This window comes from Austrofundulus limnaeus, unplaced genomic scaffold (genome assembly GCF_001266775.1).
Source record: "Austrofundulus limnaeus strain Quisiro unplaced genomic scaffold, Austrofundulus_limnaeus-1.0 Scaffold1038, whole genome shotgun sequence".
NCBI lineage: Eukaryota > Metazoa > Chordata > Actinopteri > Cyprinodontiformes > Rivulidae > Austrofundulus > Austrofundulus limnaeus.
The window spans coordinates 20117-38447 of record NW_013953440.1 but is presented as its reverse complement, the minus strand read 5'-3'; the positions used below and the strand labels follow the sequence as shown (position 1 = coordinate 38447).

Here is an 18331-nt window from a genome sequence, read left to right as displayed (position 1 = left end):
TGAGAGATGAATCAAAATCTTTGTGCGGCAGCCTATTATATTTAGTCATACGCATTTATTTATGTTTAATAGAGCCACTAATTCCATCCACTTTGATCATTTTTAACATGCTGTACTCCGAATTTTAATATACTTATTGTAAACAAAGAGGGATAAATCACCTACACAAAATGTACTTAATTAAAGTAGAGCTACATTTTTAACAGTTATAGCATTTAAGTTTATAGTTAAAATGTGTATTAAATGTGTAAGAACATAGTAAATTCCTTCTGTAATTATTTCACCTCAGTATAAAAAGTGAAATGTGCTTTTTTGCGTAAAATTAAAGCGAGAGAGAAAAAAAAGCCCTATAGTTTAATTTGTTTTTCCATTATAGACCAGCAGGGGGCACCCTAATCCCACACAGCCACTTCCTACCAGACTATCCTGATCTTCTTTGTCTTCAGTGGCATCTTTTGTCCGAGCAGGGATCCAATTTGTGCAGCACTTACTCTTTAACAAAAACTGAAAGATTCTGAGGAAACTCTTTACGATTCTTCTTGTCATGTTTAAGTGTCAACAAAACAACACTTTTCTTAAATGAAAGAGGGGGGAAAAAAGGGATTAAATATTTTTCTAACTGTAGTGTTTTGGGCTAGAATGGAATATTCAGGATGAAGCCCAGCATTAAACTTTTAAGAGGGCACGTGTGACAACGGTTCACCCTTGCTAATGGGGATGGCAACATTAATTGTACGGTGGGGTTGTGGTCCGAGAACTGGGGCAGGCACCTGCTGCAGAAGTGGGTGAACATGAAGAATGCTGTCCTAGATAGCCCACCGGCTCACCTTAACCCAACCCGCCAAATTAATCAACTCTTCAGAGGCCATTCGCTTGTCTGGGGCAGGCGTCCGAGGAGAGGAGAAGAGCCTGTTTTTAGGCACAGGTCACACACAGACCTGTGGAAGCGTTTAATGGAGCCGAGGACCAGCATCTCGCTGCGAGGCGGTGGGGTTTGGACCTGCCCTGCAGGATGAAGCGGTAAGATGCAACTTGTCTGAAACCATCTGTCTCTTTGTCTCCGCGAAGTCTCTCTGGAGATGTGTTTTGAATGTGCTGGGGTTGAAACGGTGCTGAGGAGGCTGATGTTTGATGAGGTGCACTGAGATGAGGAAATGGGGGGGAGTCAGGAGCTCCACAGGGAACCGAGATGACTAACTCACAACTCCTCCTAATCTAGGACAAGCACACCTAGACATCCTTCATGACTCTAATGTTTTACTCGTGTCGGGCCAAAAATACGTCCGCTGAGGTTAGCCAAAGTGGGTCGCCCGGCAGCTTTTTTTGGATCACAGAAAAAGAAATTGTGCCATCTAAATGATCGCCGTCTTCTGAAACCCACCCTGGCCGGCGAAAAGCCTTTCCAGCCAGTTTATTTTTACAAGTATCAAACTGGGTCAATGACGCCACAGAACGTGACAAAACCTCATTTACGGAGTTTTCAACAGCCTCGAATGACAAAATCATTTTCCAAAACATTTTATTGATCTTATAGAAAATAAAGTAAGCTGTATCAACAAACATACAATATATACATCAATAACTTAGACACCTCAAAGAATCACATTTAAATCCACAGCTGATACTGTTTATGAATACATAGTGCTTATCTACAGATTGCAAAAAAGTACAATAATTTAATTTATAAATAGTTACAATTACCTATTGTCTGTTTTCATACAAAGTACTGCAATATTTTATTACAACCCATACAGAAATATAACAAAAACATATTATTACCGTTGTATTACTCACTTTAGTCAGTTTTAGATTCCTTTTAAAACACAAAACCCACTCCACAGAGTAAGAGGAAAAAACCTGCACAGTCAACCGTTTACAAAGAATAATTCCACAAAAAATAATAATAAAAAAAGCTTACGTTTTGAGAGCTATTAAATTCAACTGCCACACAAGTGCTGTTATTATCCTCTCTAACAGTTTTTTTTTTTTTAAAAGAAGCTATGTCCAATTAAACATTAAATCTGCAGAACAAATTACAGTGTTAAGATCAATTAAAAACACACCACGGAATGAGAACAGAAGTGCCGTGGAGGACGCAACAGCAAACAGTGAGCATTAATGACTGATGTAGCAGCAGAGGAACCACACTCCAACAATCACGTACACACGTATCCCAAAGATGAAATAAATATTGCATGAGGCCCTTGTGACAGAATCTGTCATCCACTTAGTGCACAAACATCTCTATACCAGCAGTATCTTTCAGTTAATATCCACGTCCAATTTTTAAATCAGTAAGACTCATCCAATAAGGCTTCAGTGCAGCTGTGTTGTGGTTCCTTTAAATTACCACAGAAAATAAATAAACAAGGGCCAAATGCCTTTTTTTTTTACTTATTGAAGCAAAAATCTGAACAAATAAAACACATTTCACAACTAAAAGTTAAAAATTTAAATAAAACAGTAACAACATTTAAACATATTCTCACAACTTGGACAATACTGTTTAACTTTATACGTCTCTTTCACGCATTTCCACTGAGTTGCATATTAAGGGTCACTTTATTTTTCACAATGGTCATCAATACCTACTGCAGCTACATACTATACACCAGTATGTGTGATAAAGAGTCACCATCTCGAGACGAGATTCAAAGATTGGTCAACAGTGCCACTTCAACACCTTAAAAGACACTCGACATGAAAAAAAATAATAATTAAAATATATACTTTAAAAAAAAGAGTCACTCTACAAGACTGCCACAGCAATAAGGACGCCAATATCAATACTGAGCTATGTCAAGAGTCACGTATGTATTTCCCCCCACAGTTAACCAGTCACTGCAGATAGCTAAGCATGTTGACAAAGTCAGGACAAGAAACCTGCACACAGACAGTATATAACCAGCACCCAGATCTCTGGCATGGAGGTTTGCTGAGACGGAGGATTTGAGAGTGACCGCGGGTAAACGTCTCTCCCGACACTACGACGCGCTCTGACCAGCCTGGATGAGGTGCATCGTGTTGATGTCGTTACATAACCGCTTTCAAACCTTGAGGTGTGCGACTGCCTCGGCGTGAAACTCCCCTTACAAAGACCGGGAGATACCACACTTGGCACAGAGGAAGCGCTGCTGGCAGCTGCTCGCGACTGTAATTCGACATCGCCGTGCCGCGTCTCTTTCTACGTGCGGATCGAAGCCCTTTATGACAAGGAAGAAAAGAAGAGAAAAAGAAGAAACTAGAGCGAAAACAGAGCTGCCATCCCTGCCACTTCGCTTCTCATCTAAAATGGTTTGTCCATTTTAAGTGGCCTGTTTTGTCCTGAGCAAAACAAGCAGGAGCTTAGTGCATATATACAAAACTTTGAGAAATGGGCAAAGATATGGAGGTGAGGCTAAACCCGCCCCAAGTGGCTAATCTTAAAAATGATTTGTGCGATCTCATAAGAAAATGCAACGTTTGTGAAAAACATATCCACTCTCAACACTTTATCACTATTTAATTCAGAGCTGGAACAATGATGAAATCTTTTCATTTCCGGTTACAGTGATCCATCACCAGGTGCAGCCATTATTCACCATTATTAGCTTCACGTCTTCATTCCTGTTCACTGATGCTATTTTACCGATATCTGTCTTGCACTGCTCAATGACGTAAACTCTTAATGACAACGTGGTTTGTAACTAACACCGAGGAAGCGGAGGATATCACAGATGCCAATACGCACAAAGACAATTGACCTTGTTTACACCACCTAGTTTAGCTCTACAGATTTGTTTAAAATAGCACAGCATTGACATCTATACAGTGAACGACACCGCCAACTTTGTCACTTACACGTCACATCACGCGCTACCCCACTGTACGCGCCTAGTCACTAGAAAAAGCTATCAGACTTCAATAGTAAGCCACTTTTGGTACAATTGCAAAAAAGATTTCACAGGATTTTTTTTGTTTTTTTTTCTTTTGTTTTTATGATGCGTTTCTATAAACAATGGAATTGAATCTACCAAGTAATAAAAACCAGGAACTCAACATTAGACAAAGTTTTTCACACCTTAACAATTCAAACAGTAAAGCTTGTGTTAAGACTTTTTTTTCAGTTTTTTTTCTTTTTTCTGGAAATATATGACGGCCCTGTTAACAAGTAAATACAAAAACAAAAAAAAAACATGTTTATCTTTGAAAGAAAATGACGTTTTCTTCTACGATCAAAATGACGGCTCAAAAGATTTGTCCCCACAAAGTGTGAGGGTATTACTGTAATAACATTCAGGTTTTCAGATATTGTTCTATTGGAATGGCACTCAGCTCTGGAACAATATCTGTGAGAACTGCTGATCATTGTTCACGTCACCAGAAATACTCAATATCCTTTTGTGTGTGTGTGTGTTTTCAGTGCATACACATATTATTGCATCTACCAGTCATGTTAAAAGGACAACTTCACTGAAGCCTTTCACGAATTTAGGAACTGAAAATGAATCATAGTTTTGTATCCTTAAAGGAAACCCAACAGTTTTGTGTAGGTCAGGTTTCTTTGAAGACTTATGTAGTTATAAAACAAAAAGTGTGACAATTGATGTTTTAGTCAGTGCAGAATAACAAACCGTACATAATCTGATGTGTTTCTCCAGTCTGTGCTGTGGAATTAGAAAGGAGACCCATCTATAGTTTATTGTTTTATGGGTTGTGACCACCTGTGGGACTCTAGAAATGTCAATTCTTCAGAATTCGTCCCTCGGTCTTAAAAAAAACAAACATTTGTCACTCTACGATTTGACGAGCAAACACCTCTGAGTCATACTGGGAAAGAGCGAACTGGGAAGCATTTTACGCGTTAGTGCCAAAGTAAAAGTGAGAACTTACACAGGAAATCCTGCTCCGTGTTACAATGCACTGACTAGTTAAACTTTGAAAGTCTTCCTCCGGCTCGTTCGGCTACTACGACCTGGCCTCGGTTTTGGATTTGACGATGGTGATGACGCTGGTGGCGGCTACTTTACCAGGGATGAGGGGCCCTATCACCGAGGCCATCGGTCCCCTCGCTGAAGTGACGGGGTTGCGGGCCACAGTCCTGGCAAAGCTTTGGAGGGCCTCGTACTTTGAGCGCAGCGCGTCCAGCTCCACCTTCATGCTGGCGTTCTCCGTGGCCAGCTTGTCCACCTCTTGCTGCAGCTGAGCCTTTTGCTTTTCCAGCTCCTCCTTCTGGGTGACACGCTTCACCCGGCAGCTTGCGGCATAGCCGCGGTTCTTCAGGGTGCGCCGCCTCTGCTTCAGCTGCAGGATCTCTTCTTTCGACAGCCCCCGTAAATGCTGGTTCAGTTCACGTACAGACATGGAGACGAGCTCATCATCTGTTAGGCTGGTGCCATTTTCCCCAGGCTCCCGCTTCACCTGCGGACGAGTTATTATTATTTTTTTTTACCATTACACCACTCGCATATTAAAACTGTCATGGTTCGGAGCCATATTTGTCAGCATCACTCAAGATTGTTTTACCTTTAAGGCCTTGTTTCCCTTGTTTGGGGTAGTCATGCCACGAGAGCAGCGTTCACGTGTACTGCTGGTTGTTCTGCGAAAAGATAAGTCATAGATTTAGAAAAAGAAAAAAAAACACAGCTGTCAAATAACATATTTAAATAAAATACAAAAACATTTTATTTCTGGAAAATAGGCTACAGCATGACCATGCCCCAAAAATATAAAGTAGGGCAAGGACAAGACTTTTTGTGATACCAGTTTTTTTTTTGAACAAGTGCAGTCTGTGCATCTGCCACAATAATAATAATAATAATAATAATAATAATAATAATAATAATAATAATAATAATAATAATAAATTTATTTATTTATTAAAGGTTTGTATCCTTAATAAAAACAAGACAAACTAAATCACTGTTTTGAATGCTGTACAATGTTTAATCAGCACTGTAGTGAGCAACGAGGAGGATGGTGTTTAATTGGCTGCCAGCAGTTTGTAATTTCATTAAAAAAACCACAAGAGGAGTCACTTCTTTCAAGCACAGCCCCCCAGAGAGAAAACCGTGCTGAGCTTTTCTACCTCCACCAAAATACATTCACTAGAAGAAACGCGGTGCTGCCTTTCATTTACTGAGCAAGCTACACAGTCTAGACAGTCACACCTGTGTTGGCCTGAGCCCAGTCATAATCCCATAAATCAATAAAGAAAAAGAGAGAAATATTTTGTTAGTGCAGCACTTAAGTACCACCCAGGATAACAGGGCTGCATTGCAGTTTAATTTTGTCCTGTCAGTACTGAGGAAATTCCAAGAGGAGATGTGCAGGCGAGAAACTGAACCTGCTGGTGTTAAGGCAGACAGGAGGTCGAGTGCCTTCCACCGTGTGGGCTAAGTGCGCGCACACACACACACAAACACACACAGTTGTGGCCCTGGGTGCTTTGCACTGCATGCAGTAAATGCTGTGTCAGCGACACAGACACCCACCACAGTCAGCCCACCCAGCACATTGCATCGCTAAGCTGATTTACACAGCCAGCAATGTGCTAGTACGGCACACATAAACAAACTCATATTGGCTGTTAGAACTTTAATCATCAGGAAACAAAGAATCCCACATAAAGAATCCCACAAAGATCTGTCAACGTGTGTCAGTGTGTGTTTGTTTACAGCCTCTGTGCACATTAAGTTAGTCGTGTATGATGTGTGCAGGAAAGCTCAGCGAGGTAAGAAAAGGAAAACAGATGAGTCGTCGCTCTGAAGTGCGCCAAGAAGGCCAGGATATTTCCATGGCAACAAAGGGGGGTGCTACAGGTGGACCGGTCACCTGAGCCAAATCGGGAGAGACAGATGCTTGTTAAAAATGACCTGAATACGACACTACAACCGAGGCTGGGGACATAACATGAGGTCAGACTGTGACTGGAATTCTTGATGCTTTTTACTTCAAAAAGTCCTCTGGCTCCTCATGAAAACCACAACCTTTCCCCGTGCCACGAATGATGCTCGTATTAAAAGCCTTTCACTTTCTGCAGAGGACTTTTTAAATGTGATAGTTTCATCTCTGACGGGCTGGCTATGAATAGCCTTTCTGATAGTAACACCTACCTTTCACAAGCCTTTGTGGTGACTCATTTCCAGTAAGCATTTGGACCACAGATGCAAAACATAATGGGATAATGGTCTGCCTGATGATGCACAGATGATAATGGACAAATAGATGGGAGAGTACTACATTATTAGCCACTGAGAGGAGAGGGGGAAAAAAAGCTTGCATCTTCCAAATATCATATTAAGCCCATCTTTTTTTTTCTTGGCAGCTGAGACCTAACACTGTCCAAAAACAAGTGGAAATCTTGATAACACAGAGAAGTATTATATAAATTTAGAAGTTTAAGAGGTGTGTTCTGTCACACAGCTGTGTAGGGCAACACAGAAACACGGCTTGGCATTCTGAAAGCTCACCATATGACACGGAGTAAAAATTGCAGCCAGGCTGCGAGCCTCCAGCACAGGCTGCTGCCAACAGACGGCTACCAATGACAGGCCATGGCAGAACAACACAGACAAGGTCCAATGCACAGCTGCTCCCTTCCACTACCGGGCATGTCATACCTCACAGAGACAAAGAGGAAACCACAGAAATAGAGAAGCAAAGAGAAAACTGCACCTCTAATTTTCTTATGAAACGATGGGAAATCGTCCAAGTTGCTCTGGTTGATCATTTGTGACGAGACGCCCTCAATTTGACAACTCAAACAAAACAAGTGCTACTGTACATCACCTCACATCCATTATTTCATGCCTTTACTGAGCGTCTAGCCAAAAGAGGTGAAAGCTGCAGCTCGAGCGCAGGGGCGCTGGAGGTAAGGAGCAAACGTGGGGGACACAGACGTCTTTTGTAGACGCTTGCTGAATTTTTATGAATCGCCCGGAAGAACGCTGACAAATCAGAGCTGATTGCTTGCGGAGGAGAGACATCACACCCACAGGAAATGGAAAAAACGCTGAGTGTGGTCACCCGCAGAAAAAAGGAACAGTGAGAGACGGACAGAAAAAGGAGAGGCAGGGAAAGAGAGAGGGCGAGATGAAAAGAAAAGAGAGGAAAAAGCCTTGTGTAAAATGCATGGTCGGCACATTTCGAGGAGCCTGAGTAGAACAGGTTGAGTTTAAAAAAAAAACACTGATCTCAGCATAGACCAAAAGCAAAGTGCCAATTGAGAACTTGTGAAGTTGAGCTAATGCAATCATGAAAGGAAGCATTAAACTTGGTCTTTGTTTATATGAATATACAGGATGAGCATCAGGTTAATGCTCAAGAAAAAGAATACATGAATAAACTAAACCGGTGCCATAATACTGATATAACATGATAGGTCTGGCCCCAGGCCGGTGGCCTGATTTAAAGATCTTGTCCCCTTCAAAAGCACTCTCCAGGGGGGGTGCCAAGGATGGACACCATTAGCCAGGGGACTCGTTGTTGAGGGGGAACAGGCTCCAGCTACCCGTGCGCCGCGTCCCTCTGATGAATATTTATCACTGTCGTTTACCGCCTGAGATGGGGGTGGGAGACTGAGCGGGGGCTGGAGGCTGAATAAAGATGCTCAGGAGGTGATCCTTCAAGGATACATCCAAGGCTCTTCCATCAACAACTGTCTCAAAATGGCGGTAGGCTGGTGGTGACGGGAAGGAGGACTGTGTTTCTGGTGCTGGAGGTGGCACATGTGGTGGTTCAGGGCTGCAGGGAGGGCCAGCTCCACTTGACAGCAGTGTAACAAGATTATCAGGGCCATAAGAGCAAACAAAAAGCCCAGCAACCTGCCTCAGAATCCAGATTACGACAGCGCCTGCTGTCTGAATACTAAACATGGCTGGGAAGGTCTAACAGGATACAAGGTTTGCTGAGACAGGGCAGGAGATTACACACACTACCCAACTAATCACAGACAAGCACATCTCTAGACACACAAAAAATAAAATAAATACAAATTGTCCTGATCGATTCTTGCTATGCTTCGGTGCACTTGGCACAGACAAGCTGCTCAAAAAAAAAGAAAAGAATAAAACTGATGGAAAAAATGTGTTGAGAAAAAGAGTATTTTCAAGATAAAACTCAGCAGGAACTTCCAACACATTTTAATTTAACTTTTTATCTTAAAAAAAATCATAATAGAACAAAATGACTAAATGATTCAACCCTATATCACCTAAAAGGGAAATGAAAGTAAAACAAAATTTATGGTGTTCAGTGGAATTAGGGTTAGACATAATATAAAATTAAATTTACATGGAATTGAAATTGAAAGAGTACCAGAAATAAAATTCTTGGGAATAATCATTAAAGAAAAACTATCTAGGAAGTCACATATAGAGTATATCAGACAAAAAAAAATCAAAATCAGTTGCAATTATTTTTAAAACCAAAGAATCGTTAAATAGAAGTTGTCTGCATACACTTTATTTTTCACTTGTAGTGCCATATGTGTCCTATTGTGTAGAGGTTTGGGCTAATGTTCATAAAACCAATATAGATCCAATAGTTAAACTTCAAAAAAGAGTAATTAGATTAATAAATAATGCTGGGTTTTTTGATTCCACAATCCCACTATTCTTAAAGTCTTCTGTTTTAAAATTTAGTGTATTTAAAAACACTGGAATTACTATATTGAGTAAGAATAAATAGTCTTCCTGATGGTATTCAAAGATTTTTTTTTAATTTACGGGAAAATAATTATAATTTAAGGGGGTTCTTTATTTTTGAAGTACATAAAGTAAGAACAAATATCAAATTTAGATGTGTTTCAGTATTGGGTGTTAAATTGTGGAATAATCTAAATGATGAAACTAAGTTTAGTGACTCTCTTTTAAGTTTCAAAAAGAAGTTAAAAAGTAAATTAATTACGAGTTATGGTTTATAGTAGTCAGTTGTGATGACGGTGGTGGTAATATATTACATATATTTTTGTATGTATGGACAATAATAACGATATAGTTGATAAAAAATGTTTTAATGATTTGCATATAACCAGGATGTAGTTGAAGTATGTGTGTGTTTTTTTGGGAATCCATTTTGAATTGTAAGGTGAGGCAAAACAAGCTATTGGCTTCTGCCTCTACGTTTTTGGTCATATAGGGTTAAAGTTTTGTTTGTTTTTGTGTTGAGTGGTCTTTAATGTGACCAAATAAAATCCATTAAATCCAATAAAATTCATTCAAAAAATGCATTTTGCCTGCAAATGATAAAAGTTAAACTTGTTTTGAACTGAAAATAAATATACAGGTCTAAAAATAAATTTATTATGCACGATCTCAGGCAATAAACTTTCATGTGATGTCATGCTCAGACTGCACTGTGAATGACTCTCAGACACCACCACACTAAATTTTAGCAACCACCTATTTCTTAAATTTCTATCTTGCATTTATTTGCAGTCTTGTCTGCTTGATCTTTTAGCGCTGAGATGATTAATGCAATCAGCCAACATTTCCCCCCTGTACGCCATCAACAGCTCTTCTCAGGAATTCATGCCTGAACAGACAGAGGCACTACGTTCAGTGCCTCCCTTCTAATTCAGATTCAAAAAGATCACCCAGATACTCAGATCTAATCATTTCTCCTGTCAGTTGAGCAAAGTCAATTATCAAGCAAGCTGCATGTGTCGGGAGGCATTTAACTGCAAATTAAAAATCAGACTGCTCTGATCGCTCTGGTTGAGATACGGGATGAGTGGTGTAAACTTCTGGCTGGAGAAAACGGCATCTGAGTGCGTCTGAGTAACTGAAAGGTACGATGGGAGGAGAGGTGGGAAGCCATTAACTACTAAGTATTCAGAGCGTGAAATAATGGTGACAAAAAGAGGCAGAGGAGAAATCATTCAGCAGCTTTCAAAAGGAAAATGGGATACGCTTGTAGTAGAGGGGAAATACTAAGCCACGCGCTTTTGAACAGTTGAGGGTTTTGAACGAGACTGAAAATAGCAAACTAACCAAAATTTGATGCCAGCTGGGTTTTCGCAGCCCTGACCCGTCATACATCACACTGCACATCCTACAGGCAGACCCTGAGTAAGACCAGGGATGTCGCTGTTATGAAACACTTCATCATTAACTATCATTCAAATGATTGGGTTAAGCTGCTTCACTGCCAATCTCCGCTAATATTATGCCAAATATTACAGCGTTAGGCTAATTCTATAATAAAGAGCGAACTGACAGTTGTTTCAAATAATCATAAACATGCGACTGAATAATCATTGTGACAGGCCGGAGAATGGCTGCCAATTAAATCCTCCATAAACATTGATATAAAGCCCAGCTATGACAAGAATAAAGCTAGCTGATTTATTTAGTTATTTATTTATTTAGTTTCACCTGGAAGGCATTTGGTCATTTCATTTTTAAAACCCTAAAGACTATAAATACTTTTTTTAATAACTGAATGTTTTGTCTGCTGTGTAATAAACATGAGGAAAATGACAGCTCTGATTAAACTCTCTATTTGCTGATGCATAACACTCTTCAGTTTTACAAAATTGTTTGAATTTTTAGGAGTTTATATATACATATAAATGTTCTAGTAAATTAAGTCAGCAAAACTGTGCAATCAATCTGAAGTTTACCCTTTCAAGACAAACATATTGAGTTTTTAAGTGATCAATCAGTTTTTCAGATAAGTTATGTCTCATTTAATCCCAGCTGTCAACTCCTGTTCTCTTTTTTTGTTTCTTAAAAAGGATGTTAACTTAAAAATATTGCCAGCATTTTCACCATTTTACATCAATTTCCAAAGTACTTTTGTTTCTTAAATTAAGGCAACATCTGGCTAAGGGAAGATCATTGATTTCACAGAAGAGAAACATTTTCTTTCAAAGCAAGAAAAAAAAGATTAAACAAAAAAATAAATAAAAACAGATCACATTTAGAAGCTACTAGCAAATGCAACAAACAAACAAAAAAAATGTGGCACATTTATGTCTGAAAGACATGAACAGGATGCAAAATGTAAAGTGAAAACATGAATCACTGCCCTTGAGGGCTTTTTTTATTTTGGAAGTAGCTGATAAAATAAAGCGTATTTTTAAAAAAGACTAGTTTGTATTCACTGATGTTTCCTTACTAAAATCTACTTCCATGCTCAGTTGCCTGTATTTACTCTTGGACCTGTTAGGCCGAGCAGCAGAACAGGAGAGGAGACTCTTCTGGCCTTCACAGTATCTGCCTGGAAGACTTGATTAAACAGGACGAGAATTGCTCTTGGTATTCCAGCCTGGCACAAGAGGTAAAGGTTGAAGTCAACCAACACACACTGGCAATACACCGAAGGCCTTCACTACAACACTTGTCATTGGCAATGCACACTATTGTGATTCGTTTCCCATCCAAGTCATCTCAACTTTGCCATGCTTCTCCTCCTGCATACTTTGTCCTAGAGCTGCCATTGTAATTTATATCTGTAAAGCTCCTGTGCCAAATGATGGCTATGCCTTTTGGTGCCTGTAAAACTTATAGTTTATGAAATATTAATGTTTAATGAAATATAATGGCAGTCAATGGAGCCTTGTATTGGTCCAATACTGCCCCATGCTGTACTCAACTTGGTACTGCACCATAGTTTAATATTTCAACTCAGTAGTTGAGTGTTTACAGTACTAATATGATTGCATTTTGGTGTTTTACTATATTATTGTCTTAATACTGCTTGATTGTTGTAATATTATGCATTTTTGTGTCAATGATTGTATTGGCAAGGTGGCGTCTTTCTGCACACATACAAAACAACCCCTGCCACCATCTTCTTCCAAAGCTCCACTGGTCTAATGGTTTATGTCATGGACTTTCATGTGGGAGATCAGGGTTCAAAACCCAGCTAATGCAACTTTAACAAAAAATCTCTTCAAATTTCATATTGTCACACAATTACCTTAATTTCAAACACCTGCCAACATGACAGGCACAAGCTGGTGTAGAAAACACATTTGAACTTGGTCAAAGTTCATTCTGAAAGTCCAATGCTGCAGACAAAGCCATGCTACATGGCAATGCACACTTGTTTTTACATCGTAAAAACCCATGTCTAGTTTTAATTTTAATGTTTATGGCACAGACCTAAAGAAATTTTAAAAAGCAGCCTTTGCAGAACACATGCATTTAAAGTAAAACAAGTCGCATATGTTGTATAATTAGAACAATCGCTAAAGATGGATTCTCCTCTCTTTTCTCTCAGTTTAAACACCCCTCTGTGACGGGAGCCCAGAAGTGTCACTAAATAAAAAGAGGAAAGAAAATATATGTTTCATCTTTTCTTTTAGTTTTCTCTTTTTTTCCCCCTCCAGAGAGCTTTGATTCAAATAGATTCAGTCAGCAGAGTTATTACATGCAAAAAAACACAAAGACACTAATTCCTGTTAACAATACGGCCCCGGCTCCGTTCACGTTCTGATTGATGGTGTCTGCCTCCAGGATATCTCACTGATGAGACGGTCCAAAAATAACCAAACTATTATTTTAAAAAATGAATTCGAAAAAAAAATCAATTACATCACTTCAGGACATTTTCCAAAAGTGTAAAAATCATTAATTAGGTCCAGCAGATATTGCAGATTTTATGTACATAACCATGTAGTCCTGTTTGTTTCTTTGTGTAGTCCTCAAATAAGTCACACACATATTTTAAACTGAAGAAAAAATAATAATTAAAGATCTAGCACTCACTAGATCAGCTGCTGTGTCTCATGTCAGAGTTTTAAACTAAAAAACATCTGATGAGAAATGAGGGAGTTGGAGCCACTTTTGGTCAAACCTTGAAAATAATGTTACGCTGAATCTCATGCATCATCACAAGACGTTCTGCTCCAAACACTGATGAGTTCCCAACAGATAATGGCCAATATGAAAGCAAGTTACAAAAAGAAAACAACCCAAAAATGGAAAACACGTATGCTTTATGTTCACAGAGTCGAGCCTTGCGTTTTACTTATCGGAATTTTGCGTAAACAGAGAGCACTAATGAACGTGGCATGTCTAACTCAGGTTCTAAGAAACTCATCAAACACACACTTGCAAACTATCTGGATGAAAGTATTACTTTGAGAAGCAGAGCGGGCATATCGCAACGCTAAGCAATCATAATCCGCACTACACTTGCAAGAGGTTTCATCACCAACGTTCCCTCCCTATTGCAAAAAAAAAAAAGAGGGGAAAAATAAATATATATATACGTATTGATCTTTTCCCTTCCTTCCTTCCAGGCATTTCTATTTCCCAGTGCAGCTTAAGCAGCACTTTTGTGGACAAATCCCACATTTGTGTTCCTTTCTGGAGGCTAATAATTGTCCTGAATAGGCGTAACTACTCCCAAAGCACAGCTGTGTTGGCCATACAGAGGTGTCTGTGGCCAGAATGTACTCTGCGCGGCGTAAAGTCTTGCTTCATGTTTCATCAACCTCACGTATCCTCTTCCACCGGCACCGCCTGCCCATTCTAAGCGACGCTACTGGGTAGGAGTTGTGAACTCGGTTCACCTTTACGGCATTCGGCACTGTTTGATCCCTGCAACCTCGATGAAAGATGAGATACATCTAAGCACTGATCTGCCGTGTTTCCCTGCCTTCATCACAACACCGCCAGCCCCGTCCGACGCTTATACGGACCGTCATCAACCTTCCTCGTTACCTGCAGAGAAAGGCAGAGATGGGCATTACGCTTTATTGCAAAGCCGAGCTTCTGATGTACGGCTGCCCTGTCTGCTAAACACACTTCAATGCCCCCCTGCTCGCATGAGCAGAGATGATGAAATAAGTTGGGTATCTGAGCAAGAACAGGCAACTTCTTCCTCTTTAGCCCTGCATGCGTGTGTGCTCAACAGTTTCCAAGGTGACTTTTCGAATTGCACTGAGACTCTCGGCGGATAGGTCATTACCTGCACCTTCTACACGCCTGATAGGAAGCACGTTTCATCATGTCACACACACAGGGAGACAAGAGCAGCTGTCAACTCGAAATGTGAGAAATGTAAGCGTTAAATTGTCATGACTCTTTAGTCTGTAGCATTTACTGCCCAGCGTGCCACATTTACCCAAATGTTAAAAAGCTGATTGAAATCAGGTGGTGTTTGCATCTCTCTTTCTCTACGCATTCAGCAATTTCTACAGGAGCCAAATTAAACAGGTGAACCACATTATCACAACACACAAATATCTGCTTATCGGGCAATTTTACAAATGGCTTTGACATCGCGGTTGACACCTGAGCACTCAGTCTAAAACCGTGTTTTGTTGATGTGCAAGCCCTGACAGCCGCTGCAATAAAAAGAAGACACATTTCTCTCAGCTGAATGTTGATGAGTCTATTGATAAATGCTCATCACTTGATGCTCGTGGCTTGACTCGAGACAGATGAGCAGCACCGTTTCGATCCAGCTGCCTTTATTAACGACGGCTTGGTGATAAACATCGACCCCCTCATCCAGCCAGCAGACCTTTTGTCCGGTGGTGCCATATTATTTCAGGGTGGGATTCTGAGAAAATACATCATTGTGATGATTCAGCATAATGATGATAAGAAAAAAAATAAAAGAACAAAAATCGCTTCTTGCTTGTTTGCTTTAAAATAAAGATTTAAACAGTCCTGCCATGACGATGAACTTGTATTAGATCCAAAAACAAAGGGGTCTCGATTTGCCTATTGTTACAATTTAACTAAATGAATTGTCACTTTAGATGACAACACGATGATCTGAAAGCGATTTCCTGGTAGATTAAATTAATGCATGCACAATAATAATAAAAAAAGGACAACAGTGCTCGGGTTTAAATATTTGCCAAATAAATGACACGAGGGGGGAAATAGCAACAACCAACCTGGTCTCGTTAAACCGCTGGCTCGGCTCGATCGTCTTGCTCCTTTTTTTTTTTTTTTTTTCTTTACACACAACGAGGTGATGAAGCAGCAGGTTTGACCAGCGACAAGAAAGCGCATGAGTTGACAACCGGCCAAACCATTAAAAGATACATCAAAATGTGCTCTGACAAAGACGTGCGGGCGAAAGAAAATGATCGCGAAGGCGACCCGCAGTACCCCGGGGTCGCACGCTTTTCCTCTGACATTCCACGACTCAACCTCTCGGCGTCAGATTGTGAAAGTGGCAAACAACTCCCCGCCTACAAAAACAAGTGAGGAAATCCCCGTGCTGCTGCTGAGCCTGTCTACCACCACAGCTGGGCTGACTGTGACAACAAAGCGCCATGTTTTCTCGCTGTTTTTGTGGAATTAAACCCGTGGATGCGCCAAGTCTCGCAACATGACGCCAATTCTTTTAATGTTTTTGTTTCGTTAGCTAGCGGCTCCTCGCAACTCAGCTTTCTTTATTAGAGGAATTATAACCAAACAGGTAACAGGTTGAGATTTTCAAAATAAAGCCCCTTATATGTAATAATAGTAACCGCTTGGGTGAAGCGGAAACTTTAGTTTGAAATCCGCTTTTTGGTATAAAGAAGCTAACTTGACAAGCTAACCATGCTAAGACAGGTGAAGGCATGCACACTCAGCATAACACCGCCGACTGCTTTGCTTTCCAGACTTACCTGACTGGGGGAAAAAATACTTTTCTTGAAATTATAGCCGTCAAATTACTCTTTTTAACCGTCCGTGCGAAGGACCAAGCATTTGAGGCGAATTTAATGTCGGTTTCACTGAGAAAAAAAAAAAAAAAAAAAGCAAGGTCCATGTAGCAGCTCGCGCTCTACGCTTTCTTGTGTCGAAGCCAGACGTCATCGTGTTTGGTCACGTGCCTTCATTCATGAAAGGTTTTCGGTCAGAAAAAGCAAATATTTAAACTCCAAAATCCAACTTTTTTTTTTTTTTTTTTTTTTTTTTGTGGTGCAGGTTAATTCCCATCAGACGACACAAGAACAGTTTAAACACATAGCTTCATGATTTAAAATGCAGACGGTCTAAACAAAAGCATAATAAAGAACTGCAGCAACATGAACATATTACCATTTTTAGAAATTCAAAGATGCGCTTCAAAAGCGGTCAAAAATTTATTTATTCTTTAAATGTTAACCCTCCCATTTATTAAAAATAGCCTTCCGTTCCTAACAATGAAAACACCATTTATAGTAGAATGTGTGTAATGTCTTTTACACACCAAACACTCAGACACTATATAATACCAAATCCAAAGTGATAAGCTTGCTACTTAACCACAAACCATTATCTTAGTTATTTTCTCAACCAGTTAAAAAAAATACAAGAATATTGTTCATACATTTTCTTCCTTTATTTTAGCATCCCCCCTAAAAACTGTGACTTTTCATTTGTGTTTTCTTAAAAGGTCATTTGCAACAGTGTTATCTGAAATATGTGCCCAACCAGCTGTCGATAGTTGTTTCTATACAGCATTAGCACAGACATTTAAATGATGAAAGAAAGATCAGCTCTTCTTGGTCCTTGGTTTAGTGTTGTTAAAAACACTGATCCCATGAGATCTGACTCCAACAGTATCTGCGGTGACTCCTGGCTGCTGGAGAACTTTATCCAGAGTGGTCTTCTTAATGGCAGCTGGAGAGATCTTCTCTTGGTCAGCCAAAAACTGAAGCTCCCTTTCAAAACACACATTTACACCACAGTGTATAGCATGTATACTCATAGCAAAATAATACTGTTGTGGCATACAAATAATTAAATCATCGGATTAAATTGTTATAGGAGACAACAAAACTCTTATGTGCATATAGCGCCACCTGCTTTTTAAAGTACAAACCTCACATTTAATCATCCCCAATATTTCCCAAATAAAAGCAAATGTTGAGAGTGCTTGTAGGTATTCTCATGTTTTTGTGTGTGTGTGTGTGTTTTGATCAGCATACCTAGTTCTTACACAGGAGGCCTCCACGGCATTGATAAGGAGGCTGCGGAAGCCACCACTCTCCATGACATGCAGAGCGTGGATGGTGGCGCCCCCTGGTGAGCACACGTTGTCTTTGAGTTGCCCAGGGTGTTGCTCCGAGTCCAGCAACATCCGAGCGGCGCCCTTTGGGGAGACACAGTGACGGATCTGATTATTATGTCACAGCACGGCCTGTCTGGCAGAGGCTGAGCCAATGTGAGAACTTAAGCATAAATCATCACAAACGTCAATAACTGAAGCGACTTTGTACAGAAGGCTGGAGCAAGATTCCCCTCAGAAAGATGAGAGAAAGTGAAAAAAATCAGTTATTTAGAGTCAATGGGCCTCATGCAAGAACATGTTCCTATTTTTATCCTAAATTTCTCTTACTTTTGTTCGTACAAAGGGTTCGTACGAACATGTCACGTCAGATTCAACAAACTCTTCTATCTTCAGG

The 18331-nt window shown here is 40.0% G+C and overlaps 2 protein-coding genes across 4 annotated transcripts in view; both read right to left on the bottom strand.

The window, feature by feature from the left end:
* Positions 1-1502: 1502 nt before the first annotated feature.
* Positions 1503-16718, bottom strand: LOC106533856 (transcription factor MafG). Of its 3 annotated transcripts, none has more exons than XM_014030308.1 (3): positions 16568-16718; positions 5506-5578; positions 1503-5400 (listed from the first exon to the last, which is right to left on the bottom strand). In XM_014030308.1, the coding sequence occupies exons 1-3, from the start codon at positions 16708-16710 to the stop codon at positions 4948-4950; spliced, it is 669 nt and encodes a 222-aa protein (XP_013885762.1). In that variant the 5' UTR covers positions 16711-16718; the 3' UTR covers positions 1503-4947. The 3 variants fall into 3 exon arrangements, with proteins under 3 accessions (XP_013885762.1, XP_013885763.1, XP_013885764.1); XM_014030309.1 differs by lacking the exon at positions 16568-16718 and adding an exon at positions 15845-16493; XM_014030310.1 differs by lacking the exon at positions 16568-16718 and adding an exon at positions 14507-14839.
* Positions 16719-17013: 295 nt separating this feature from the next.
* LOC106533854 (pyrroline-5-carboxylate reductase 1, mitochondrial) overlaps positions 17014-18331 on the bottom strand; it is a 9271-nt gene continuing 7953 nt past the window's right edge. The window contains exons 7-8 of the mRNA XM_014030306.1: positions 17855-18018; positions 17014-17587 (exon numbers count right to left, since the gene is read on the bottom strand). Of these exons, the coding sequence (XP_013885760.1) occupies positions 17419-17587; positions 17855-18018 (333 nt within the window). The 3' untranslated portion in view covers positions 17014-17418. The remainder of the gene's footprint in view (positions 17588-17854; positions 18019-18331) is intronic.

Excerpts from the sequence above, each read along its gene's own strand:
- LOC106533856 (XM_014030308.1), bottom strand. The coding sequence starts at position 16,710 with ATGGACCTTGCTTTTTTTTTTTTTTTTTTTCTCAGTGAAACCGACATT. Across the intron at positions 5,579-16,567 it reads GTATTTTTTCCCCCAGTCAG|AACAACCAGCAGTACACGTG; the intron begins GTAAGTCTGGAA and ends ATCTTTTCGCAG. Across the intron at positions 5,401-5,505 it reads AGGGAAACAAGGCCTTAAAG|GTGAAGCGGGAGCCTGGGGA; the intron begins GTAAAACAATCT and ends ACTCGTCCGCAG.